Below are 26,443 nucleotides of genomic sequence, written 5' to 3'. Positions count from 1 at the left end.
TACATATAGAATTGGTTTCAATAATTGCAATCAATTAATGGAATTACGCCAGGGCTAGCGTTACAAGTGTATAAACAAAAAATTATAGCCGAACCGGAAATCAAGTAGAGGGAGAGAATGGAAATAGTATACAAAACAAGGTTCACGGTCACCTATTTCAATGTCAATCTTATCTTTGATGAAAAGGAGCAATTGTAAATAACATATTTAAATAAAATAAAATAAAATAATAATATTAAAATAATAATAAAATGAGAAAATAATATTAATTAAATAAAACCAGGTTTTATTTTTTATACAGTTTGTTAACATTCAAATTAAAACGAATACAAAACGTTGAATAGGGCTGCCAGACCTTTCGAAATGGTATGATAGCTAACATAAATTGATCAACACTGTTTTTGAGCAGCTATCGAACTATCGCATATCGGCCGGCCATCAGCTGTGCAGTTAAGAGTTGAGAAACGCGAGGGCCGCCCTCTTATAAAACACAATGTCTTTTAGTAATTTATTAATGAAAAACAGCATAAATGGCAGCTTGCGCAGCACACAGTCAGCAGCGCTGCTGCTGCTAAACGTCAGCACGCGCCAGGGGCACACGCTGCGTGGCAAACCGCCTGGTGTGGCACGCACGCTGGAGCAGCGACTGCAAGGTAATTTCTGTTGATGTAATCTAGTTTCGGCTCCAGCAGTTAACTGGCTTTCGACTCCTATTATGCATAGATGATAACGTTACCGATCCGGAGATTGTGGCACGCATTAACATTGGCTTTCCGCAGCTAAAGCCATCGCGATCGGCACAGCTAAAGGCGCGCCTCGAACACCTGAAGGCTCAGCGCGCCAGCAAGGAGCTAGAGCAATTGGCACGCGGCAATAAATGCAAGTAACTGCAATTCCTGACACTCCCACACTCTAATTAACCTTAATTTATTCTTGGCCCATGCGCAGTGCTCATCGACTTGGACAAGGTGCAAGAGTCCTACGTGCAGAAAACGGGCCAGCATGATCTGCGGCTGCTGGCGGATCACTATGGCATCTTTGAGCATTTGTTTGGCAGCGCCTACTTTGTGCCGCGCGTGCCACTGACCATACGCTACGAGCTGAACGCCGATACCCTCAGTCCCGTCTACAATGGCAATGTGATCAAGCCCTCGGAGGCGAGCAAAGCGCCTTTGGTTAGTTTCGATGGCCAGTTGGATCCTATTACGGGCAAGGCAGCGCAGGGTGACAGCTACTGGACCCTGCTGGCCACCAATCCGGATGCACACTACACCAATCCCGCGGCCGAGTGTCTGCACTGGTTTATGTGGGTTACCAAAGATGTCTTCTTTCGTTTCCACAACTATTCAAACATTATTCTTTTAGTGCCAATATACCCAATGGCAAGATTGTTGAGGGCGAGGTATTGGCCGACTATCTGCCGCCGTTCCCTCCTAGGGGCTTGGGCTACCAGCGCATGGTCTTTGTGCTCTACAAGCAGGAATCCCGCCTAGATCTGAGCTCACACAAGCTGGATGCCAAGGACTACAACAATCTGGAGAAGCGCACCTTTAGCACATTGGACTTTTATCGCCAGCACCAGGATGAGCTGACGCCGGCGGGGCTCGCCTTCTACCAGACCAACTGGGATGAGTCCCTGACCAATTTCTATCACAATGTCTTGCGTAAGCTTGTCGAGCTTAACCATATATCCCTGTGTATTCTCATTTTTGAATGCCATTTGCAGAAATTAAGGAACCGATCTACGAGTACGATTTCCCCAAGCCATATCTGGCCGATCAGAAATTCTTTCCGCTCAAGCAGGCGTTCAATCTGTACATGGACAAGCACCGTGACATCAAGGAGGTGAACAAGGAGTACCTGCAGCGCAAGCTGGCCAAGACTCATCCCTTCGAGGGACCAGAGAAACCGCTGCGCTTCCCCAACGCCCATCCGCTGCGCGACGTGCCATCCTGGCTGAAAACGGAGATACGCAAGCGCCGACTGGGCACTGGACGCGTTCAGGACTACTAGGCCCACATCATCAGTCCAAATAAATAGCACACATCTCTGTTAATCGTTGTCAGTTTTTTTTTGGCTTTATTTTGTATTTTGGTTAACAATTTGCTTTCATTTTCATTCGCTGGAAGTACATGGAATTGATTCGATGAAGTACATGCTGTATGAATTACATAATAGTTTAAATAAATACGTACATAAATAGAGAAAAGCTAACTCCACGCACATATATATATATATGTATATATATATGTGCATATATATATTCATTCTCCTATGGAATAGATTAATGTGTTTAACAAACATTTCGCCTGCAGGCGAAAGCAACTTCCTCCGTTTCCTGCTTCTCCTCTCTTTCTCACACTAACCACATTTCGGCCTAGTGATGCTCTAATTTAATTAGTTTTTAGCTGATTAACTTGTTTGATTTTTGGCACAGTTTAAGTGTTAGAGTATATATATGTATGTATGTGTGTTTGTGTGTGTGTGTGTTGCTCATAAGTACTCGTGTCACTCGCTTCGACTCTTACTTACGACTAAAACAACTTTGTAACTTGGAAGTGATTTGTGGGGGTGCCTTAGGTCTGGGCCTTGCCGTAGGCGCCCACCGGGGGCCTGTACATGGCCGGCAGCATGATCACCTGAGGCAGATTAAAAGCGTATTTGTGCTTGCCGATATTCTTGAAGACGTTGTCCATGCGCGTGCCCTCACTGCAAGAGAGAGAGAGAGAGAGACAAGAGATAGTGGATGCTGGACGATGGACGTGGTATAGGGGAGGGGCATACGAACCTGCGCATGGTGCTGAGTACGTAGGGCACTTGCTTGGCTGGCAGCTGGAATTCGCGCACCAGGACGCGACACTGCTCCAGGGTGACGGCCATGCCGGTGCGATCCTTGGCACTCTTGCAGGAGGTGAAGCGCAGTCCGCCCATCAGACGGCACGCATCCTCGGCCAGGTGCAGCACCTTCACATTCTTGGAGACAGTGGAGCGCAGCTGCTGCTCCATATAGCCGAGCAGCGACTGCAGGGCATCCCACTCCGAGACGCTGGCATCCGCGTCGGCCGCGCAGGTCGCGTTCAGGCCCAGTTTGCGATAGCGACTGAAGTACTGGCTCAGCCGCAGATAGTTGTCCAGGTTGGAGCGCTGCTGCTCGCGCGTCTGCCCCAGCGTGGCCTTCTCGTTGATGCCGATGTTGAAGAAGACGGGCGTGATTTTGAAGCTGAGCGAGCTGCGCCCGTTCGCGGGCAGCGCGTGCTCCGGCACCGGCAGCAGCACCTCCAGCGCCTGCCGCGAGCCCGTTATGCGCGGCATGGGCTGCACCTCGTCCTGGCCGGCCGACACCAGCGTGAAGCTGACCGCCGACAGATCCTCGATGGCGATGCACATGTCGCTCCACATGTCCGTCTCGGAGCCGTACAGCGACAGCAGCCCCTCGAAGTACGCCAGCGGACCCAGCTCACGCAGCAGCGAGATGTACGCCACATCCACCTCCCGGCCCCACAGCCGCACCATCAGAGCGCTAACCAGGGCCGTCAGCTGCATAGAGAGAGGGGGACAGAGAGAAAGAGAGAGAGAGAGAGAGAGAGAGAGAGAGAGAGAGAGAGAGAGAGAATATAAATATCAATATAGATATAAATAGATACTATAGAGAGGGAGATACTAGAGTGATTCGGCGTCAATCCTATTAAGATCCTTTTATCTTTAAAATGGAAGTTCTTTGGAAATTCCTTTTTGCACACCCTGAATCCATAGAAATTGGCATCTAAATAGGTAACATCTTTATAGAGCTGCTATATCAACTAAATTCGATTACAAATATATCTATATGACTAGCTATATGTTATCTGCTTTATGAAGAACTATTAGGAAAATAATCTCCAAAGCAGGTTTCAAGTTTTTTAAGTTTATGGGTATTTCCTAGAGCGGAGCACAACTGTATGAACTACAATCTTACAAATCTCCTAAGATAATTTTGGGAATGGGTATATCTGGGTAGGCATTTTATATAGCTGCAGCATGTGCAATGCATTAAAGTAAGTTTTCTGATATCCAAATAATGTACTACACCTAAATTAATCTCAATCTCTAAATAGCACTAAGAATACTCCCAAAGATCCATTTAAAGTTCTATCATCTAGATAGAAATATCACAATCATATGCATATTTTGCTCCTATATGAAAAAAGAAGTCAGAAACTGAAAATAGCTTTAAATGGATGTATAACTTAGGTATGTAATACCTCTAGCTGTCCTACGGCAAGAGATCAGAAATTGTTATTTCCTACATGTGTTTACATAGGGAAAACAATTGGGAATAGTATCTGCGGAAGTCTTTTGCTCTACCATCCGATTTCTATAACTACATCCAGTTAAGTTTAGCTAGAAAAATTAATGTAAAATTGAAATAGAATGTTGTATTGCAGAATCCGCTTTCTATATCTCCATCTAGTCACTAGGAAAATAATTGAAATTTTAATTTGTACAATCTTTTTTCTTCAGAACCCATTCATATACGTAGAAACCGATTATTCTAGAATCTGATTACATTTACTTCTAGTTAAGTTTACCTAGAAAATTAATTTAAAATTTAATTTGTAGAGTTTTGTTTTGCAGAATCCGCTTTGTATACCTCCATCTAGTCACTAGGAAAATAATTGAAATTTTAATTTGTGCAATCTTTTTTCTCCAGAACCCATTTTATATAGAAGCCGATTGCTCTAGAATTCGATTACATCTACTTCTAGTTAGGTTTACCTAGAAAATCAATTGAAAATTGAATCTGTGGCATTCTTTTACGTAGGATCCATTACCTATATCAATCTAGCTATTATATCCAGCAAATTAATTGAAATTTCCATTTACTTATTCCGTATGGAATGAGAAGAATTCTATACCCCTAGAATTAATTACTCTCTACATAGGCAGTTCTACGTCTCTCTAGGCTTCGACACCAAGAAACCACTGTCTTTCGGATTAGCTTAATGAGGAGTCTTACCGCCTGCGAGAAGCAAACGTCGCGCCGGTACATGATGCTCGCCTGGAGGCGATTGCAGCGCACGTCCTGCTGCAGCCGCTGCACGGAGTGCATCAGGCGCGCCGTCTTCAGCAGCCGGTCCATGGCATGGCGCAGCTTGCGCATGCTGGGACGCAGCTCGCCCACCCAGTCGGTGGTCAGGGACAGGTCCAGGCCGTCGGTGAACTTGTTGCCCTTTTTGGGCGGGGCTGGCGCCGACGACGACGCCGACGCCGACGCCGTTGAGGGTGCGGGCAGTGGGCCAGGCGCCAGATCAAGCTTGAGCTGTTGGGTCGGCTCCACGATCACATCGGGCGCCGCTATCACATCGGGCGTCTGCTGCGGCGCCACGGCGAAGCCCTCGCGCTTCAGCGGCACCTTGGGATGCCGCAGCCGGATGGCGGGACTGTCGCTGCGGCCGCAGAAGAACTTCAGCTTGCTGACCAGGCACATCACACTGGCCTCGATATTCAGCTGGGTGAGATCCAGTGGCTCCGGCTCCTCTGTGGGCCGATAGTAGTTCGCCGAGGGCGACGAGCTCATCAGCTTCGTGTCCAGGAAGCTGGCGGTCTGCGGACGCTTGCGCACGGCCCTCACCATCTCGTCCAGGTCGATCAGTTGCACCGGCGCCGTTGACGAGCCGCCCGCCACGCCCTCCCAGCTGGGCGGCAGAGATTGATATGTGGCCTCGTCCGAGAGTTCACACTGAGGCTGTGGAGGAACTGCCGCCGCCGCCGCCGGCTCCCCCTGTTGCTGCTGCTGCTCGAGGCTGCGCAGATGCGCATTGTAGCACTTGACCACATGCTGGAGCGAGTCGATCGCATTGATGTCCAGCGAGCTGGAGGGCGAGCTGTTGCTCGGATGCCAGCTGTTGGAGCGCATCAGCGGCTGGCCGCCGCGTGGCCACAGATCCGGCGGCGCCACAACTGGCGTCGCGAAGTCCTCCAGCTCCGGCGACTTCAGCTCCAGTGCGCTCAGCTGCTGCGTTATTTTGCGGAACGGCGACATCGGCTCGTTGTCCGGCTCCTCGATGATGCGATGGCGCTCGATGAACGTCACCGCCTCCTCGACAATGCTCGGCTCCCAGATGTTGAGCAGCGTCTGCGTCTTGTTTATCATCTCGTTGCACAGCGGCATCATGTCCCGGGCACTGCGCTGCGTCGCCAGCTGCAGCAGCTGCGACATCAGCTCCACGATCTCCTTGCGCAGCTGCTTGGTCGCCTGGACGGCATCGTTGGCCGCCTGCACCTTGCACGCGTTGCTCTGCTCCAGCTTCCAGGCCTTGCTCTCCTGCAGCAGCCTATCGAACGGAATGGAAAGACGAAGCATTATATATTTTATACAGCTGTGTGTGCATATTGAGTCTTCTCCTCCTCCTCCTCCTCCTTCTTCTTCTCCTGCGTTTCATAGAGAATCCCAATGAAATCGAATATCTGTTTTTACATATGAAACTCTTGCTATCCGAAATATATCAATGGGGTATATTAGTTACATCCAACAGCCAGCAGAAGTCGTCATCTTTCATGATCTATCTATCTATCTCTGTCTATCAATGGCTTTCATTGTGCCCGCTTTACTACTTTAATTTTTGTCTTCTTTTTTTTAAAAGCTACTAACTTCTACATTTAGTTAAATTTACTAACTAAATTTAATTTTGGAACCATAAAATAAAATTAGAAACATCAAAAATAAACTACAAGGAATAAAAAAAATATTAAATTAAATTAATTATTCATAATAAATTGAATACATTAATAAATAAATAAAAAAAAAATAATATAGGTGAATAAGAAAAATAAATTACATTAGATAAACAAAGAAATTAAAAAATAAATAAAGAAATTAAATACAAGATATAGCAATAAAAATCAATTAAAAAATTAACAAACAAAATTTTTCAAAATAGATAAAAAAGAGATAAAAATCAAAAATAATGAAACTAAATAAAAAAAAATAAAATAATAAAATTTAAGAAATAAATAACAAATTAGAGTTGAATAAATTAAAATTGACTGAGTGAAAAATGTAAGAAATAAATGAAATATTTGTATATTATATTATATACATTATATTATGTAAATAAAATTGGCTGATTGAAAAAAATAAATAAAATATTTATATATTATATTTATATTTAAAATAAATAAAATATTCATATATTATATTTATATTTAAAATAAATAAAATATTTATATATTATATTTATATTTAAAATAAATAAAATATTTATATATTATATTTTATTTATTTTGTTTTTTTTTTTTTTTTTAATTTTTCACTCAGTAAATTTTAATTCATTCAATTTTTTTATTATTTATTTCTTGTACCTATTCTTGAATTTAATTATTTATTAGTAATTAAATGAAATGAAAATGCCAAAAATCAATTTAACATAAGAAAATGATTAAAAAATGGTTGATACCAAATATTTTATAATCTATGCTCTGAGGTACTATTTCCGTACATTGAAGTAAACACCTCTTTGGGAATGTTGGGCATATACATATGTACATATGTATATAAAGTTCAAATATTTTATATATAGATATTCAAACACAGATCTCATCATGTCTAATGGACATATACATAAGTAGGATTGCGAAGTCTATACCGTTATTCAAGATCGTTGAGACGGGAAAATATCTTTAAGGATAATGGATAGATGTATCTATGTATATCAACATAGATACATATATATATCTACATAGATACATATCTATATCTACATAGACACATATATATATAGTCACTCAGAAGGAATACTTCTGTTGCTCAATTTCGGGAAAATTCTCGTTAGTTTTATAGACGAAGATTTGATAGATAGATTTGAGACTCACTTGATGAGGCCGCCGCACTTGCGACCTTTGGCATCGTGCCGGGTGAAGGCGCCCACGGTGACAATGTCGAGGACGCCGCGACGGTGCAGTGCATCGTTTTGGGCCCACATGCGCTGCACGTGCAGATTGACGGGCAGAAACTCGAGCGACTCATCCGTCTTGACCGCCGAGCGCTTGTAGTAGACGCCGTCGCGCATCAGCTGCTGGATGTTCTGCTTGGCCTGGGAGTAGTCCTTGAGCAGGCGCAGGTGCTCCTCGAGCAGATTCATTTGGCGCCAGCGCCACTCGCCGTTCAGCTCGCCCATGCCGGAGATCTCCTGCAGCAGCTCCTTCTCGCGCTGTATCCAAATCGAGAGCAGCTGCTGCGGCACGGCGCAGCACAGCCGCGACTCCAGCAGCGTCTCCAGCACACTGATGTCAGCGCCCAGCGACGACTGCAGCCGATACGAGTGCTGGAGGGGATTGACGCAAACGTGGCCCACGCCACACTGCTGCGGCACGAACAGGCGCACGCCCAGCTTCGGCGGCAGCGACTGGGTGCGCCGATGGCCTGCGAACGGAAGCAACGGCATGAATGAAGGCGTGGTCAATGGACAATGGACAATCGATGACTGTGGACACTCACCCTTTGGCCGGGCGCTGCCCTCTGTGGCCTGCTGGAAGAACTGTGTGCTGGAGCGTGGCGGCTGCGTCGGCTGCGTTGGCTGCGTCAGTCCATTCACGGCTCTGTCCAGGCCGCTGGCTGAGGCCAGCTCGGTGGCCGCTTCCGGTGCCCAGGAGGTCAGCGTTATGGAGCCGCACTCGCCGCTGGGCGAGCAGAGCGGCAAGCGCAGCCGCGTCGTGTCCTGTATCACGCCCAGCGCCACCTCCGCGTGGCCCAGCGGCAGCGATGTCAGCGAGACGCGCTCCCGCACGTCGTAGACGGTGAAGCGCAGACGGCTCGAGGCCTGAAAGCCGGCGCTGCGCAGGAAGCGCATCGTGCAGAGGAAGCTTGGGGCGCGCGTGCGCTCCAGCAGCTCGGTGCGCGCATGCTGCGTCCACAGGTAATCCTCGCCCGGCTGCAGCACCGAGCAGACGACGCGCGGATTCGGTGCACGCCCGAAGCTGTCCAGGGGCAGGCTATCACAGGAGATTGCCGTCTCGCAGATGGGCAGCTCCGAGAGCTCCGGATCTGCAAGGCGAAGAAGGAGGGAACAGAGAATGATATGCGTGCAAAAATTAGATGAGATTATGCCAAAAGGGAATATCTTCTCTACGGCTCTACGATCAAATAAGAACAACAAATCGATTTGTTACATTTTTCATAAACAAAATAAAGTTTATTCTTTGAATAAATTCCATTTCTTACTCGCTCTCCCTCTACCTCTCTCTCTCTGACTATCTCTTTCTCTGTCTATATACATTTATAAGGGTTATTTAAATTCGTAGTTTTCATATTGCAATTACAGAATTGGAATATATTGCCATCTAAATCAAAAATATGCTAAAATGACGCTTTGCAATCGATCAAAGTAGAAGCTTAAAGCTTGTCGAAAATGTTTCATACTTGAAAGAGTCAAACTTTAGATTCACAGTTAACATTTGAGGATCGTTTTATACATCAGTTACTCACGCTATCTTACTCGCTCTAGCAAAGCTTAAAAGCTCACATCGCATTTGTTTACTGATTGCATTTGTTTGATTTGCTAATGAGCTTTCGGTTGAAGACAAAAGCTTTTAGCGTACTGTAAACTGCTTTTAACATCGATATTCCAAGAAAAGCTTTAAGCTCAAAAGCCCTACGGTATATAGTTAAGCAAGTGTCATTGTAGCATATTTGATGTATTCTTTGGTTTCGTTTCTACGAGAGTCTCTTTATGGATTAAATATAACTAGAAAAGGCGAAGGCAATGTGGAGTACGATAGAGATTATCAGTAAACTGGGCACAACATTTAGTTATAGCACGTATATGGGTGTGTGTGTAGGTGTAGGTGTATGTGTGTGTAGATTAAGCATGTGCAAATTGTGCGCATAGGGCATCGAAATGAGATAGTACTATATAAATTCTGAATGGATTACAAACTAGGCATTTAACATAGATCTTGGCCAATGTCTGGGGATTAATCCAGGTTAGTTGAAAAAAAAAAAATAAAACAAACAAAACAATTTCCAACAACTTGGGCCAGTTCGGCCTAGAACTGTATTAGATCACCTTCAAAGGGCGCCTCGACCGCGGCGGCGGCAGCCTCTGTCGACGCTGGCCACGAATCGTGGCAAACTGTGGCTGGCAGCGGCAGGCCCTGATCGATGCGATTGCCCATGGCGGCAGACTCGGCGCGCTTGGCTGCGGTGGCAGCAGCTATCTGAGCCTCCAGCTGTTTGATTTGCAAATCGATTTGCTGATTGGAGCTCGCCTGAATGCAGCGCACCCAATTGAGTCGTTCTGCCGCACTGTGCGTCACGATGCGTTGCGATGGGCTGTCCTTGAACTCTGCAATGGATTGGTTGGATTATTAGTGGGTTTTACAGTTAACGCTGCTAAGAGTCGCTGCAGCTTACCTAGATCGAACACATAGCCATCCGCCTCGGGCTCCTCATTGTGTATGCTGGGGCGACAGTTCTCCAGCACCAAGACGCCGGCCACTGAAGATTTTGGATTCTTGTCCTTCAGATAGAAAAGTAAGTTTCCACGCAGCTTGCACCAGCATTCCAGCTTAACTGTATTTCGATGACGGACAATGCACAGCGGGAGAGAGAGAGAGATGGCAAAAGTGCATAAGCAAATGGTGAATGGTGAATTGAAGCGTGTTGGATTATCTACTGATCTATGGTGGGTGGTGGGCTTCCACTACATATATACATATATGCATATATATGTGTCTGTGTGTATGTGTGTGTGTGTGTTTGCATGGGTCATCAGCGAAAAATAAAATAAACGGAAATGAAATGAATGTATAGTCGAAGTTAAGCAAAGAACCCGCAACTATAGCCATAAATAAAAAAAAAACAATACGTGTGACTGTGTGTGTGTGTGTGTGCTTCGTGTGCTGGGGCAATGAATGATTAAGATGCGCTTCAACTACTCACCATCGGTGCGCCAGAAAATTGACTGGCGCTCGGTTAGAATCAGCAGACCCTCTTTATCGAATCTGGTTAAAGAATTGGTTGCCAAGCTAGCCAGCTCCGATGTATTAAAGCGCATGCTTCTAGCCAAACTGGGCGACAGGCGACGACTGCGGGTAACTGGCGACGTTTACTTTGGGTTTCTGGCTGCGACAGCTGTTGGCGAATCGTAATTGAGATATTATGCGTTTGTTTATATCGAATTGCGGCTATTAAGTGTTTTGTCCGTTAGAAAAAAGAAAAAAGTCAAGGCTGGCAAACGCAGCACCAACATAAACACACACACGCACACAGTACATTCACTTTGAATTTCGCACTCAGAGCTTGATTTAATTATAAAATTGAGTAGCGCGTCAAGCCGCAACCAAAAGCGGGCACCTAATGGGCGGGCGGGCACACCTTGGAGTAACCGTAGCTGCGCGTTTAATAATTCAATATAAAAATAAGAAATGTATAGAGAGAAGAAGCTAACGTCGAAGGCAAAGGCGAAAATGTAAAAGAAGAAAGCAGAGGGCAAAGCTAGGGCCGGGGCGAGGGCGTTGCATGGGGGCAAGCAGGTGCCGCCGCACGTTCATGTTGTATGCCCGATGTACAACATACACATAAGCACACACATACATATGTATGTACTACATACCTCTCTTCGCTCTCCGCGCGCTCTACGCTCTTTCTCTAACACACACTCAAATTAGCACAGCTGACGTTGACAACAGCATCCCTGGCTAAGCGGCGCTTGTGGACCAAACAGAGATTCCGCAATCGTATATTTAGCACGTTGACCTAAAACTGCACACCTCTTCACAGGAACAAAACAATTTTGATTTGCCTATTTATTATTTTGTTTTTCTACAATTCCACAATGTTTTTCGTTTGACTGCACAGTTATCAACTGGCGTAAGCATTGACAGTCGGCTTACTGCTATCGTTTTAGTACTCGTAATCGTCTATTTATGAATTTTGACAGAAAATATTCGCATTATTGCTGTATTGACAAGTTATTTCTTGACATTTTTGTTCGGCACTTTGTTGTTCTTTGCATTAATTCTCTGCGTTGAATGGCTGAAATGTTGATGTTACTGTTTCTGTAAAGCCACTGTCATTACAGATGTTAGCTTACAGGGCTGGCAAAACTGATATCGGGTTATAATTGCTCACGATTACCTGATTGAATTTTCTTTTTAAAACTAATAAAATTTATTTAATGCGATAGTTTTTGGAAATATGCTTAAAAATGTTCTTTTAATTTCATTTGCAATTTGCATTTCGCAGAAAATATTTATTTTTATAGTAAAATCTGGCTAAACGATATATTGACTTTGCGATAGCTCAAAAAATAAAAATTAATATGAAATGATAAGCTAGCGGAAAACATTTAATTCCATATGGTATATTCGACTGGAAGTGAATGTGCCAGTGTCATCTTGATGTTTGGATTTTAATTTGTTTAAAAAAAGAAAACGTCGTCAGTGAGACCAGATGATTAACATCGATAAGCTAATCGATATTAGAGTGTTTCGCAGCCAACTTAATTCAACAGTCGTATGTGCTCGCAGCCAACTTTGCGCGCAAAACAGCTGTTTGAGTGGTGAATACGAATCGGCAATACTGTTTCACATTCGTAAAATGGCGTCGGAGGTAGCGGTTGAACAACAAGACCAAGAATTTGTAAGTGTACAAACAGAATTGTTGAACCAATTGGATACATACATATACGCTAACAACTAAATGACACACACGCCCTAATCTTGTGCAAAACGATCTGTGTGAATGCAACAGCACAACAGTAAGCTTAGAAGTTGCGTGCGTGTTTTTAACAGTGCGTGCGGGTGGGTGTGCGTGCACTTGTGAGAATGTGTGTCGTGAGTAAGTGAGAAGAGCGACTTGAGTGTGTGTAAGTGTGTTGCAATGTGTTTCACAAAAATCTGTTGCGGTATTCATCAATTGCAAGATTAATGCGTTTATTCTGTAAACTGCATGCTAACACGTGCTATTTGCCAATATAAATCACAACAATAGTCCCATCAACAGTACAACGTAAACGAAATAAATTCCTATACACTTGCCCACTGTGCTAATGGTGCTATCAGACAATAACAACACAAGCAACAACAAAAGAGAAACAAAAACAACTGGCATGGGGAAGTGGAAGCTAATGTGTATGCCTGAATGTGTGTGTGTGTGTGTCAGTGTGTGTATATATGTTTGTGTGTGTGTGTTGTATTGCTTTGCGTTGTGTAGCAAGTGGTTGCAGCAACAATAACAACAACGCCACAAGCTCATGTCGTCGCTCTTGCTCTCACACGCTGGCACAACTACATAGACAATCTGTTTAATTTCTCGCTCGCGCTGCATTTAGTAGGGAAAGTGATTTCCGCTCGCAGCTCTTCGTATTGTTGCTGTTGTTGTTGTTGTTGTCGCTGCTGCATTTTACAGTGGGCTGTTAAGCTAAAAGTGTTTGCAAAACCTGTTTACTGTGGGGAAAATGAGCAGCATTTAGAAAGATTTTCGAAAGATCTTTGCCTGGCTCTGCCCATCACTCGCGCTCTCCCCCTCTCTACCTCTCTCTGTCTGCCTTTCTTATTCTCTCAACTGTGCCAAATTAAACTTCCTCCAGCTGACGTAAAGTTCATTGTTTGCTTAATCGCATCAGCGACGAGCGCCAGATATTGTAGCCTGAAATGGCCAGTGTTGCTGACCTTGCACGGAGCTGCTTGAAATTCCAATGCGCACACGATATTCACACCACACACAAGCATATGAATGCACACTCACTCTCTCCCTCTCCCCCTCTCTCTCTCTCTCTCTCTCTCTTGCCCATTGCATACCCACACGCGCTCCATCTTACCTGCCTGATCCAGTGGCAGACAAATTTTGTTGTATTATTGATGCGCATTTGTTTATTTATTATATACTCATCTTGTGGAGGCGCCAACGCGTCCATTTAGGTTCAGTTCCATTGAAGTGCCTTCAAATTGAATCCATTTCGTTAGAATTTTGTTGTTTTGTCTGTAAATCTGCTCAATTTCAAAGTAAAATCTTTGCATTTCGCTACGCAATTCCCCCACTTATATGGCGGATTTGTTTAGAGCGCATCTCATTCATTTGCTCATTCATTCATTTATTCGCCATCCAATTTGTTTATCCACTCGCCTGTATACCCTACCCTAACCATCAAGTTGTGTATATACATTCGCCCAAGAACTGTTTTTTCCCTCCCAAATCAGTCTTCAAATTTGATTTGATATACATACATACATATATATATATTTCTTTGGTTTTGTTTGTGCTTATTAAACACAAACACTCACACACGCCAACACATGTACATATCTTTGATTTTATTTATTTATATAAAAATCCCAATTGGAGCAATTAGCAAATTGAACAGCGTATGCAAATGGATTGCTTACTCTTGATATTCCCAATACGTCCAAACATCGTGCCATTGTTATCCATTTGTTGTTTCTCCATTGCTGACATGAATATCGTTATTCCTGGAAATCGTTAGTCAATATAAATACTCTATGGCCAAGTCTCTATAATGCTTCATAATCTCCTTTACTAACATCACTTTTCGATGCGATTTTAATCCCCTTGAACTATAAATGTTCTTCAAGAAGATTGCTTTCAAGACAATGTACATATATATATATGTATGCATATGTAAATATATTCTTGATCAGCATCAGATGCTGAGCTGAGTTGTGTGGTAATTGGAGCTCTTCAATGCAAAGCCTTTGTTTTTTTGGGATCTAATTTGGGAAAAGTAAAACATGACTGAGGTCAGACATAATATATAGACGTGTTTTCCTAGAAATTTCCACAAATTGTGACTAGCTTCAACAATGAGATGAGTTCGATTCAAAGAGAAGTCTAGAGTTTTAGTAGTCTATCGAAAAAGCCCATGGATAAGGAATGATAATGAACCGTATAATCACTATTATAATAATGTATAATAATAATGATACCAATATAATAATAATAATGATAATGGCTATGGTAATAATAGGTAGTATTAGTGGGAGAGGATAGTAGTGCCCTGCCACTACAGACTCATCATCCACTTTGCCGTGCTCTTAGTACGATTCTTTGGGTAGATTCTATTCTCTCTCCAAGATTGTTCGTCTTTCGCAGAGGTCTTTATAAGTATTTACTACGATGTAGAATTATAAGAGATCGCTGAGGTGGATATTTCTATTATTTTGTGAAGACTTGTTGAGTAACTGGGCATTTTTGTGCTGTGATCCGGCAAGAGATTGACTACGATGCTCCTATATCAATGTATGGAAGAGTTCAGTCTTTTATCTTGTGACATCTAAGGGAGATGCCTGAGCTATTTCAATCAGGTCTTCAGCCATTTGGCCTCCATCAAAACTTTGTTAATATCTGCCAATATTTTGATCCATTAAAAGTCTAACTCTGTCTTTATATGATTCATTAATAATGATTTTGTTTGACTAGGTTTTGGACAGCTTTTATTCACCTTTGGCTGTAGATAATGATAATGAGTATAAAATAACTATAGTGTAACAATAATAATATAATTGTAGTATTAATCTAATAATATTAAAAATAATTTCATCAGAGTTCAATTCTTTGCCTAGCAATCTATCGTTCATAATGAAATATTTGCAAACATTTTCATATCCATATCCACATGTACATATGTATGTATATTCATTCATATTTATGGACATGTTTTTCGATTTCACAATTTGTGTCTATTTTGTGTTCATAATTGATTTCGCTTGAATTGCAATTGCGAATCGTTCTACTCGCTGTGCTCGCTGAGGCTCTATGCATAAATCCAATTGTTCATAATAAAAAAGGCCAGACTACAGCGCACGATATATATATATATATATATATCTATGTACAACTGTGTGCGTGTGTGTAGTTGTGAAATATTAGTTTGCCATTGCAGTTGACTTGCATTCGCTTGTTGTTTTATCCTTGTGCACGGACTCTGAACCCCAAATGCAGCCACACAATGGGGCAGCCAGAAGAAGGAAGTACAATAACCTTTTTGGCACCCAGCGTGAGGGTGTGCGCCACTAAGGGCGCTAGCCGGGCTGCGGGTGGGGTTGGTTTGAGTCGTAGTGCTCTTTTATTTCCATTACATGTATACCCATTGAACGGGTCTATATTAAAGGTATATAAGCTGGTTTGGCACTACAAATTTAGAGGGATTTTCGAGATATATGTAATGTATCACAAAAAAGTCGACCTATGTTTTTTTATTATACTAATAAAAAATTTCAGATAAGTTCTTTCTCTTCAAGAATAATTTTTCATATAGATTTCAGTTTTTCATAGACTCTACGTAGTACCTACAATGTAAGGAGTATTTTCTGGTCGTTCAATGTTAGCTTCAGCTCTTCTCTCATACAATTCGTATTCCGCTCTCTATTTGCTGCCTTTTCTGACCGATTGACTGACTTACGGGTTGGTTTATTCACTTGATTGATTAACTGATTGACTTACGAGCTGGCTCAGTGATTGAAGGGCTAATTGATTGATTGTTTGACTAACCAATCAGTCGGGCTGATTGATGGATTGATTGATTGAACGCCAGACTGAGCTACTGGCTGATAGATGGTAAATCTATCACTGATTGACGGATTGATTGGCTGACTTCACTAAATCACTAATCAGATTGATTGACTGACACACCAAAAGCTTGTTTGATTGGCTGACTAAGTGAGAGTGAGTAATTTGCTTGGTGATTGAATGCACTGCTGAGTGATTGATCAGTTGATTGACGGGCTGATACTGATTGAAAAGCTGGCAGCTGATTGAGAAGTTGAATGGATTTCTCGTATGATTGATTAAGGCACTGAAAGATTGACACTGAAAGAGTGCCTAATAGACGGATTGACTGATCTCTTGATTGATTGATTGATTGAGCTAGTCAACTATAGTAATATCGCTAAGTTTATTGTAATTTATTCAAGTGAACTAATGAGCTCTTCGAAGCTCGGAATATTGAATCCATTAGCGAACCAGTTCAATTATTGGTGAACAAATATATCGTTAACGTGAATTGAACTGAGTCTTCAATTTGTGCATTAAAATTTCAACTAGAGACTGAAATGAAATTTGAAACGAATTGTGTATGGAGTGCATTATGCTCTTTTCTTGTTGTTGTTGTTGTTGTGAACAAGAGAATGCGATATGCAACAAAAGCTCGCACTCACATATATATTTTGAATGCATATGCATGTATGTATATACATACGTATATATGCGTGTGTGTGTGTGTTTGTAGTTGAAAAATAGGTCAGCGCGCTGCGGTCGGTCTGTTGCTATCACTAGCAATCAGGCACACAAACATACAATCGTAACAACAATACAACACACAAACATTCACATATTTAAGTATATAGTAGGCAACAAAATAGAGCAACAACCACCCGAGAAAGACCTCTCATTGCGATTCGGTGCCTAAAAACCCCAAACCGAAACCAGCAAAAAAAAAACCGAAACCTTATTCCGGGACTTTTTCAGGCTTTGCAAGTAGAGAGATAGAGAGAAAGAGAGGGGAAGAGAGAGGTGGGGTGTGGGGTAAGTAGGGAAGGGCGGGTGGCAGTGGGATTTTTGAGACGATGCGCTCAACGCTCCGCTGCGATTGCCCAGAGCCTAAATGCTTCGTCATTCCACCTAGGCAAAGTATTCAAAAATAAACAAGGAAAAATAACAAAATATATATGTACATATAAATATATATATGTATGTATGTATGTATATGAATTGCAAAATAAAGTAATAACGACAAAGAATGCTCCAATACTCTATTTAAAGTTTAATATTATATGTATGTATATATGTCAAATATTTCTACTTAGATGAGTCTAAAGTCACTTGCTCTATAACTAGAATTTATGGAAATTATATTTTTTGTAGTATTTAATACCAAATTGAGTTCTTGTAGAGTATTTCTTGCCTTAGAATATCTTAAATGGATATAGCGAATGGACTCTCATTTAGTCAGAGTATCTTACTGAATGGAAACGACGAACCCTTTTCAAAAATTGTAAAAAATTGTTCATCTATCGTTGAATCGCACAATGCACGGCTACTATAGAGCTCTATATTTATAGAACTCTCAGATTTATACATATATACATATATTCATATATATTCCATGAGCTATTGCGTTGTACTTTCCTATCGGAGTCGAAATATTTTTGCTGTTTGTGAACAAATATTATACATATACAATAAATATATAAATTTTTTTTTCTTTATTTATTTATTTTTATTTTTTTGTCATAAGAAATGGAATTTTGCATCGATTATTTGGGTAGCAAAGTAAATACGTTGCTGCTCCATAAACATACATATTTGAGCGCTGGAATACATTTTCATTGAAGGCTCAGAGTGAATTTTAATGATGATTCTGTTTTACTTTTAAAGGAGTTCAAGAAAGTTGGTTCAATCAAGCAAGTGTGAAAAATGTGTAAAAAATATTATTTAATTTCTGGATAATACAAATTTTTTTTGCATTCACCGATTCTAGATAATGTGGATACTCTATAATTACTAGGTCTGTCGAGACTTTTTTGAACCATGAATATAAAATATAAATTTCCTGATGGAACTGATAATCGTAGTCAAGCTATTGGTAAATTCCTGGTATTCGGACTGTGCCATGCCCAAAACAAATTATTTGACACATTAATTAAATGTTATTGTAGATTATAAATCGATTATACAGAGGTATATATGTATATGTATATAGATGTAAATTTATAGATGCATTGTTTTCCATTCCAAAAACTCTTGACAAATTTTTATATATATTTCATTATACATATGACATATGAAAATGCAAATGGTAATTGGGTTACTTGCATTGATTTGTCTCAGCTCTTGCTGTTCCATTCCATTCCATTTCATTTCATTTCACTTTATTTATGCATTTATATGGCAGCTGTTCCATGCCATTTTGTTTAAGCACAACAATTGAGAGCAACTGAATTTCTAGCATAATATATTTGCATTTGTTGTTATTGTCGTTGTTGTTGTTGTGGTTGTTGTTGTTGTTGTTGCTTGCGTATTTATTCCAATCGCAGGTTGTTGAACTCCATATGTGACCGACCGCCCGAGTGGCTTGAGGCCCTCAAGACTTCGAGCCCCTCATAGGCTGGCGCTGCGCCGCGCTGTTGCTGCTGCTGCTGCTGGTGCTTCCGCAACGCTTTCTTCTTCTACTTCTATTTCTACTTCTACTTCGTTTTCTTCTGCATGAGCGCTTTATCGCTGTTGCTTTTGCCGCTGTTTATACTCTTGCATTTATTATTCATATATTGCCAAAAAATATAGAACCCCTCTATATTTTGAATAAGATTTAGCCATGAGTTGAATGTCTTTTCAAATATATATATTTTTATAAGATATATAATATTTTATTAATTGCAACTATTAATTTTTTGATTTTCAATAAATTGCTATTTTACTTTAGTTTATTTGACTATTTCATTTTTTTACTCAATTCTTATAAATTACATCTTTTTATTAGCAATTTTTTAAAGATGTTATTAAATTATATTTTAAAATATAAATATGATTAAAATTTTAATGTTCCTTTAAATTTATTACTCTCAAAATCGAATTGATTTAAATTACAGAAATATTCTTATTACAAATTATGAATTAAATATTGCTTAAAATTGTTTGCGAATGTAAGAAAAAATATGTAGGTTTAAACAATTTAATATTTTTTTTTCTGTTAAATTATATATTTTCTAAGTATTTTTTTTTATGTTTAGAGGTTTATAATATAGAGCATACAAATTATTAATTTAAAAAATTTTTTTTCCCCCCAGATTCACTCGTGTAACTAAAGTGCAGCTCATCTGCATTCTTAGGGCTCGCTGTTAACGCTCACTGTAAATGCTCTAGTTGCTGCAATTGATGGCAGCAACAGCATCGCCATTGCCTAATGTCTTATTTCCGCTTCTTCTTCTTCTTCTCATGGCTCGCTGTTAGTGCTGCTGTGGTTCTTGTAGCTGCTGTTATGTTATTTTTAACAGCGCTGCTATTGTCTGACGGCTGATTTCCGCTGCTGCTGCTGCTGCTGCTGCTGTAGTCATCTGGCATCTCTTATCCAATGAGTCGTGCTCAAGTCCTCGTTGCAATATTTTTCAATTACATTTGGTTTGTGATTACTTTGAGTTCATCCACTGGGCGTTGAGACAAACACGTGTTCCCTGCCATCTTTTCCATCGCATCTTCTTTATCATGTGCGTATGTACATATGTGTCTACATACATACATATGTGTAGCGCTTTCCAAATACCCTCGGGGCGGGCTTTCAAAAAAAAATTGTTGCAAAAAAGCGTTGTTAAAGCCAAGTTGAAAGAACTCTAATAGAGCGTTGATAATATCGCCGGACAGGCCTTGCTGGTTGTCATTGTTGTTGTTGTTGTTGCCGTAGATGCTGTTGCTGTTGTTGTTGTTGTCGCTAAGGTTTTTACTCTGCCTTTTTGATTGGTTTGACCGATTTACATTGTGAAAAGAAATGAGTTTTTTTTTTTATTACTTTTTTCTCATTTGCTGCTCGTCTAACTTCAAATACATACATACATATATCTGTATATATGTGAATGTGTGTGTGTGGCCATATAGAGAAGAGCTTTTATTTTTGTCTTTCGCCCTAGATTTGGTCTGTCTGGCCAGCATTCAGTGTGTCTATTTTTTGCCATTTCTGATAATTAAAAAGCAACATTTGCCTTTACTGCTGTTGCTGCTGCCGCTGACTTCACTGCTGCTGCAGCTGGCGTCGCTGACGTCGCTGCTGTTGCTATTATTACTATTATTGTGTCTCAGCTTTAGCCTGTAAGCTGGCAGCTTGCCCAAAGCTTACAAATAACTGTTATTGCTATGCACACACAATGCCATTAGCTGAGCTTTTTGTGTGCTGAAGTTAATTAAAGCTGCCACTGTTATAAGGACAACGGTGAATTCGGTCAAATGGATAAAGCTTTAGCCGCTCTGATCCGTAATTAGCTGCTGCTAATTCGCTCCCTCTGGCGCTCTCTGCTAATGTGAATTCCTGTACATAAATGTATATTGTATGTGTGTGTGTGTGTGTGTGCGAGAGTGCGTTTGCAGTGTTTAAGCACTTGCATAACACTCTTAAGCAGATTTAGTCCAGTCCAAGTGGGGTCGAGAAAGCCGAATGCTTTGCTAGTCACGTTTTAGCGCAACGGCGACATTTTGGCCATAAAATGTCGCATCATCGTGCGGTTACAGTAGCCCCTCCGATTGCGCAACAGCGCCAGTTTGAACTAATCCCATTCGGATCACTTTCTATGTGGGCTGCTGCCAAAGAGGATGCTGTTGCCCCTTCCAAAAAAAAAAAAATAAATAAACAAACAAACCAATCACGCGCCCCCCCCCGCACCTAGGTGGTGTTGTCTTTGTTGATCGAACTTGTTTTCGGGGCTTTAGTTACAAGGGCTAAAAGACACACATAAATTTTGTGATTTCTTTTTAATGCGGATTTCTGCTTATAATCACATACATACATATGTACATATGTATGTAAATATTAAATTTCTTAAATATATATGAAAATATTCATATGTATATATATTCACGCTGGCCTCAGCAACAATAAAAAAATAAACATTAAAAAGAAAGTTTTTAACTTGATATATGCATGCAAAAGCAGCAGCAGAGGCAGAAGTAGAGACAGAAGTCCGACCAGAGGCAGTGATAGCGGCGTCGCGACGCATGATGCCGCTAGTTTTTTCTAGTGTCAATGTCACGCCCTCCTCTTTGTGCGCTCTAAGCTGGCGTTTTGTTTAAATAATCGATGCGACCATAAGAAAGCGTAATAATAATAACAAAAATCATGCGCAAATGGTAGAAAACAAATCCGAATCACCGCAACGAACCAGACCAGACCAAACGACAACAACGATAACAACAGCAGCAACAGCAAGAGCAACAGCAACAACAACAAGAGTCAGCTGCTAGAGACGAGTGAAATTTTTCTCCGGCGAAATTTCTTAACACTTTCATAAGAAGTCATAAAGTAAAGCGACAGAGCGAGAGAGCGGGCGAGCTTCATAAATTAACTTAAGCACAAAAGCTGCTCAGCGAGCCGTGCGCTTGACTTTTGACTTGTAAAATGCGCACTTCATTTCGCGCAAATGAGCTCTTATTTTGTTTTATGGCGAATTTCCTTTGTGTTCGTTCGTGTGAGAGAATCAATACTGCAGCATTTTAGCTAATAACAGTGCGCTGTTAGCTAACAGGGGCATGCTGATCCTTAGCTTAACATTTGCTCACTTTTCTCTTTCTCTCTCAACTACACTGCCGCTGGCTGACATTGAACTGTGTCAGTGGCAGCAGCAACAGCAACAACGGCAGCGTGTAATGGGGCGGGCTGCTGCGTCGGCGCGCGCTGGAGTTCTGCTACTGCTGCTGCTGCTGCTGCTGCGCGGTGCGCTCTGTTTGCGTTGGCTCTGCCCGTGTGCTGTGCTGCGTTGTTAGCTCTGCCTGTCTGCTGCCTGTTGCCCGTTCCATTGTTTGTTGCTGCTTGCTGGCGGACAACTTTACTGCTGCCTGCTGCTGCTGGCCACATCAGTCGTGGTAGTCGTCGCGGCCGCGTCGCGTTGTTCATCTTGTCTCTTGGCTGTTGCTAAAAGCGCGCGTGTGTTTGTTTTCATTTTTGTTGTTGTTATTGTTTCTTCCTTTTACTCGTGTACTGGATAAAAGAAAACGACCAAGCCATAAATATAAATCAGCATTTACTGTGCATTTACGGTTAATCAATAATTTGCATATGTTTATTGGCATTGATAAATGTGATTTGATATTGTTTCATGTGAAAAGTGTGCATTAAATGAGATCGCGTTCTGCAAAATGCCTCAGCCGCAGCAGAACAAGGATAAGCATGGAGTCGACTGCGACTATGCCTACGCCAAAGAGAGCAGCTGCCATCGTCGTCTCTTTGTCTGCATAGCCAAGGTGCCTAATCCCACTTTAGCTATCTCTCTTTAGTCTAACTAACTGTAAAATACAAGCTTTGACTCTTACGCTTTTAGAATATGCAAATATTTGTTCTTGGCTCTCTTACTTTCACTCTCTTCATTTTGTTAATTTGAGTTTCTAATTATATACTTTAAAATATCTAAATACTTTACGCTAGCCTTTAATGTTATATTATTACATAAATCAAAGCGTCGTTGTCTTCGCTGGACTCTACGCACTATTCTGCGCTTGACAGGCTATTAAACTCTTCCTTATTATATACTTTTTTTGGTCTGCTTTGCCCACCCCTTCATGGCCCTTCGTTCGTTCGCCCCGCTTTACGACTGGACGAGCCTTGTGCTTGTCTCTGTCAGTCTCTTTGACTTTGACTTCAGCTTGTCTTGTGCTCTGCTCGCTCCCATCACTTGCAGTTGCAGTTGCCAGGCATGTTTCTGTTGTTGTTGCCTTTTCGTTTTTTGCTTGCTGTTGTTGCGCTATTTATAGACGCGCTTCATTAGTTTTTGTTGGCTTTGCCTTTGCCTTTGCGTGTGTACTCTTTACTCTTTAGCTCAGCTGTCAGATGCGAACCTGACGCTGACTTTCAGTTTGATTTCCAGTTGCTGCCGCTTCTACCTTTATCTATTCTTCTTTAGAATGATGTTCATGCGTATACTGGTGTATATCTATGCATATGTATGTATGTATATGTGTGTGTGTTAAGCAAATGGCGCAGTAACGCCCAGAGAGCAAATGGCTCCAATGCCTGAGAAAGCTGTGTTCTATGCTTGAAAGCAAGTTTATTCATATAGATACATACATATGTATGTATGTATGTATGGATGTCTTCATCGGAATACATTATTCACTCATCGTGAGAATATATGAGTGTATTTGTTTAATACTAGATTTGGGCGCTGGAACAATATTATTTTTAGCCGCATGTAGATTAGATACTTGGCATAGACATATTTTAATAGAGATGTCGGCGAGACATTGAAAGTTGTTGTTAAAATACAAACAAAGCTTTGCCAGCTAACTGTTGCTCATGCATACGATGAAAGCCGTTGACTTAGAATAATTACTTTGATAAATCTTCAACAGGTTGAGTAATTCACAGCAACAGAAGATCCATGACTTATCTTGTTCTCTATTTGAATCAAAACCATCAGCTTTTTGAGACACATTTTACACTTAGGTCTATATATTTTTTCCAACTAGATTAGTTCTGCGACTCTACTCATTTAAATTTAGAAGAAAATATGTCGTTGTTGTCACGTTATCGCCCGTTTGCTTTTAGATAGTAGACAAAACAAAAATAACGGACAGAAAACGCATTTTTTAGTATATATAATTTATAGGTCAACATATTTGTGTAACCTACATAGTATGATAAGATTATTCTAGTTTTAGATATGAATTCAACAGGTCAGAAGAGGTCAAAAATGTAGACTCGTCTGGTCTGTTTATCAGAACCCCATAATTTTCCGTTAGACTTTGCTCTCGAAGAGCTTTGGTGCAGGAGACTGACGAAGGCTGACAAACGGCCAATTGGTATTTACATAAGTCAAAGTATCGTAATGCATTGGTTTGCGGCAATAAATGGCATATCGATAGTCATATCGAGTCCTCCGGCAAGTAACTGCGACTTCAATCTGTCAAGAGCCAATCGATACTCGAGAGCTTCTGGTCATTTTTTCGACATTCTGTGAGGAAAGAGAAAGGAACTATTTTTGACGCGAATCAACCATGTCTTTGTCAAAAGAAATTACGTATAATTACCATAATTGGGAGCATTCGAATTGTCCATTGATATGCCTGGCGTGCTTGGGCGACAATCCGTACGTGCGCATGATTAAGGACCGCTACGGCATGGAGTGCACGATTTGCGCTCGGCCCTTCACCACTTTTCGCTGGTGTCCGGGCATGCGGATGCGCTTCAGGAAGACGGTAATATGCAAGGCGTGCGCACGCCTGAAGAACGTGTGCCAGACATGCGCGCTGGATCTGGTGCACGGCGTGCCCACGCAGGTGCGCGATGCCGCCATCATGAGCTCCGGCATCGATGTACGGCCGATCCGGGCCAACAAGAGCGTTGGGCCGGCTGCGGCCAACGACACGCTGAGCAAATTGTCGCGCATGGCGCCCTACTACACCCGGAACAGGCCGCGCATCTGCTCGTTCTGGTTGCGGGGCGAGTGCAGCCGCGCCGAGGACTGCCCCTATCGTCACGAGAAGCCGCGCGAGCCGCATGAGCCGCTCTACGGCAAGAATATCAAGGACCGCTACCATGGCCACAGCGATCCCGTGGCCGAGAAGATGCTGCGCCACGTCGGCCTGACGCCCAAGCTGGACGTGCCAATGGATAAGGCCATTTCCACCCTCTACGTGGGCAACCTGTCCGAGCAGATCACTAAGGCGGAGCTGCTCAGTGTGTTCTATCCGTATGGCAGGATTCGCTCCGTCACGCTGCTGCCGCGCCAGACCTACGCCTTCGTCCAGTACATCCATCGCAGCGACGCCGAACTGGCCGCCGAGCGCACCTTCAGCAAGCTGCTGCTGAAGGGCCGCAAGCTCATCATCAGATGGGCCCGCACGCAGGAGAGGCCCTCCCGCTCCGACGGGGAGGCCGCCACTCCTGACGATGCCGAGAAGTGGCACGACTTGCCGCCCAACCTGATTCCGACCCCAGTCTATAGGCAATTGGAGCACAGATCTCGCTGGTGAACTATAACACTTTACACAATTCTCAAGACACCGCGAGAAAAACTTCCAGTAAATATTAACCCAATAAATGAACAACAAATTGCAATCTTGACTCGCCTCGGCCGTAATATGATATGCTTCGACTGCTTCGACTTGTGTTTACTTCTAGATAGAGAATTGGTAGAGAAATCTGACATCCAATATGATTGACATCAAGTTGATAAATGGAATTCGTTTTCATTTGTTGCTGAGGTGAATAACTGCACAAGATGGGGGCTAAGATGAATCTTATAAAGCGCCAACAGCTAAGCATACCCTGTAAACAAATTGGCTAGGCAATAAAAGTTGTTGAATTAGGGCTTGAAAATGTTTCAGTATATATATATACATACATATACAGTATATTGCATGAGTATTAGTGTAAAGCTAATGGCTTCTACTATACGAATGAGTTAGCATTTTATTGACAATTAGAAAACGCATTGTCACCTAGAGAGTGAGAGAGTGAGAGAGAGAGAGAGAGAGAGAGAGTAGACAAAGACAACCATAGCTGTTGCTGAACATGGCTGTCCCTAGGGTTGCAATGATTTCGATAATCAAAAATTAGTTTGACGAAAAAAAAGGCACTGGCTCCAGATTCTTGAAAGATCAAGAACTTTTCAGCGAGTGAATAGGAAACTCGTGCAGATTTATAATGGAAGGCAAGGCTATATGTTATATAGTCCATAGATTAGGCGAACCTAGAGGAAGCGATAAAAAGCTTTGATGGGCAAAAATATGTCAATAAAATCATATATCTCTATA

General features: G+C 41.9%; 3 protein-coding genes, 1 long non-coding RNA gene and 1 pseudogene across 7 annotated transcripts in view; 4 read left to right on the top strand and 1 right to left on the bottom strand.

Moving 5' to 3' along the window:
• The first annotated feature begins 442 nt into the window (after positions 1 to 442).
• Positions 443 to 2,056, top strand: mRpL38 (mitochondrial ribosomal protein L38). Its single transcript, XM_030388553.2, has 5 exons — positions 443 to 653; positions 724 to 879; positions 949 to 1,306; positions 1,366 to 1,664; positions 1,727 to 2,056. The coding sequence occupies exons 1-5, from the start codon at positions 494 to 496 to the stop codon at positions 2,011 to 2,013; spliced, it is 1,260 nt and encodes a 419-aa protein (XP_030244413.1). The 5' UTR covers positions 443 to 493; the 3' UTR covers positions 2,014 to 2,056.
• LOC115564340 (inositol polyphosphate-4-phosphatase type I A) lies at positions 2,049 to 12,023 on the bottom strand. 3 transcript variants are annotated; one of them, XM_030388549.2, is made up of 9 exons: positions 11,592 to 12,020; positions 10,919 to 11,110; positions 10,391 to 10,549; positions 10,044 to 10,322; positions 8,477 to 9,022; positions 7,852 to 8,401; positions 4,997 to 6,314; positions 2,789 to 3,537; positions 2,049 to 2,709 (listed from the first exon to the last, which is right to left on the bottom strand). In XM_030388549.2, the coding sequence occupies exons 2-9, from the start codon at positions 11,031 to 11,033 to the stop codon at positions 2,577 to 2,579; spliced, it is 3,849 nt and encodes a 1,282-aa protein (XP_030244409.1). In that variant the 5' UTR covers positions 11,034 to 11,110; positions 11,592 to 12,020; the 3' UTR covers positions 2,049 to 2,576. The 3 variants fall into 3 exon arrangements, with proteins under 3 accessions (XP_030244409.1, XP_089119617.1, XP_030244410.1); XM_089263491.1 differs by lacking the exon at positions 10,919 to 11,110 and having other exon boundaries at positions 11,592 to 12,021; XM_030388550.2 differs by lacking the exons at positions 10,044 to 10,322; positions 10,391 to 10,549 and having other exon boundaries at positions 11,592 to 12,023.
• On the top strand, positions 11,013 to 11,725 carry LOC149090742 (uncharacterized). Its single transcript, XR_016197314.1, has 2 exons — positions 11,013 to 11,112; positions 11,249 to 11,725. It is a non-coding gene; the product is annotated as an uncharacterized LOC149090742 (long non-coding RNA).
• Positions 12,024 to 12,473: 450 nt separating the features above from the next.
• Ptpmeg2 (Protein tyrosine phosphatase Meg2) overlaps positions 12,474 to 26,443 on the top strand; it is a 44,746-nt gene continuing 30,776 nt past the window's right edge. Inside the window, exon 1 of one of the 2 annotated variants that reach the window (XM_089263493.1) lies at positions 12,474 to 12,619. In XM_089263493.1, the coding sequence (XP_089119619.1) occupies positions 12,578 to 12,619 (42 nt within the window). In that variant the 5' untranslated portion in view covers positions 12,474 to 12,577. Of the gene's footprint in view, positions 12,620 to 22,739; positions 22,934 to 26,443 lie in introns of those variants that run through there. The other variant, XM_089263492.1, reaches the window with a different exon arrangement.
• Positions 24,065 to 25,836, top strand: LOC115564344 (pre-mRNA-splicing factor RBM22 pseudogene; annotated as a pseudogene).

Source organism: Drosophila navojoa, chromosome X (genome assembly GCF_054131105.1).
Source record: "Drosophila navojoa isolate 15081-1374.11 chromosome X, UAZ_NAV_1.0, whole genome shotgun sequence".
In the NCBI taxonomy this organism is placed as follows: domain Eukaryota; kingdom Metazoa; phylum Arthropoda; class Insecta; order Diptera; family Drosophilidae; genus Drosophila; species Drosophila navojoa.
This window is presented reverse-complemented; position numbering and strand designations above follow the sequence as displayed.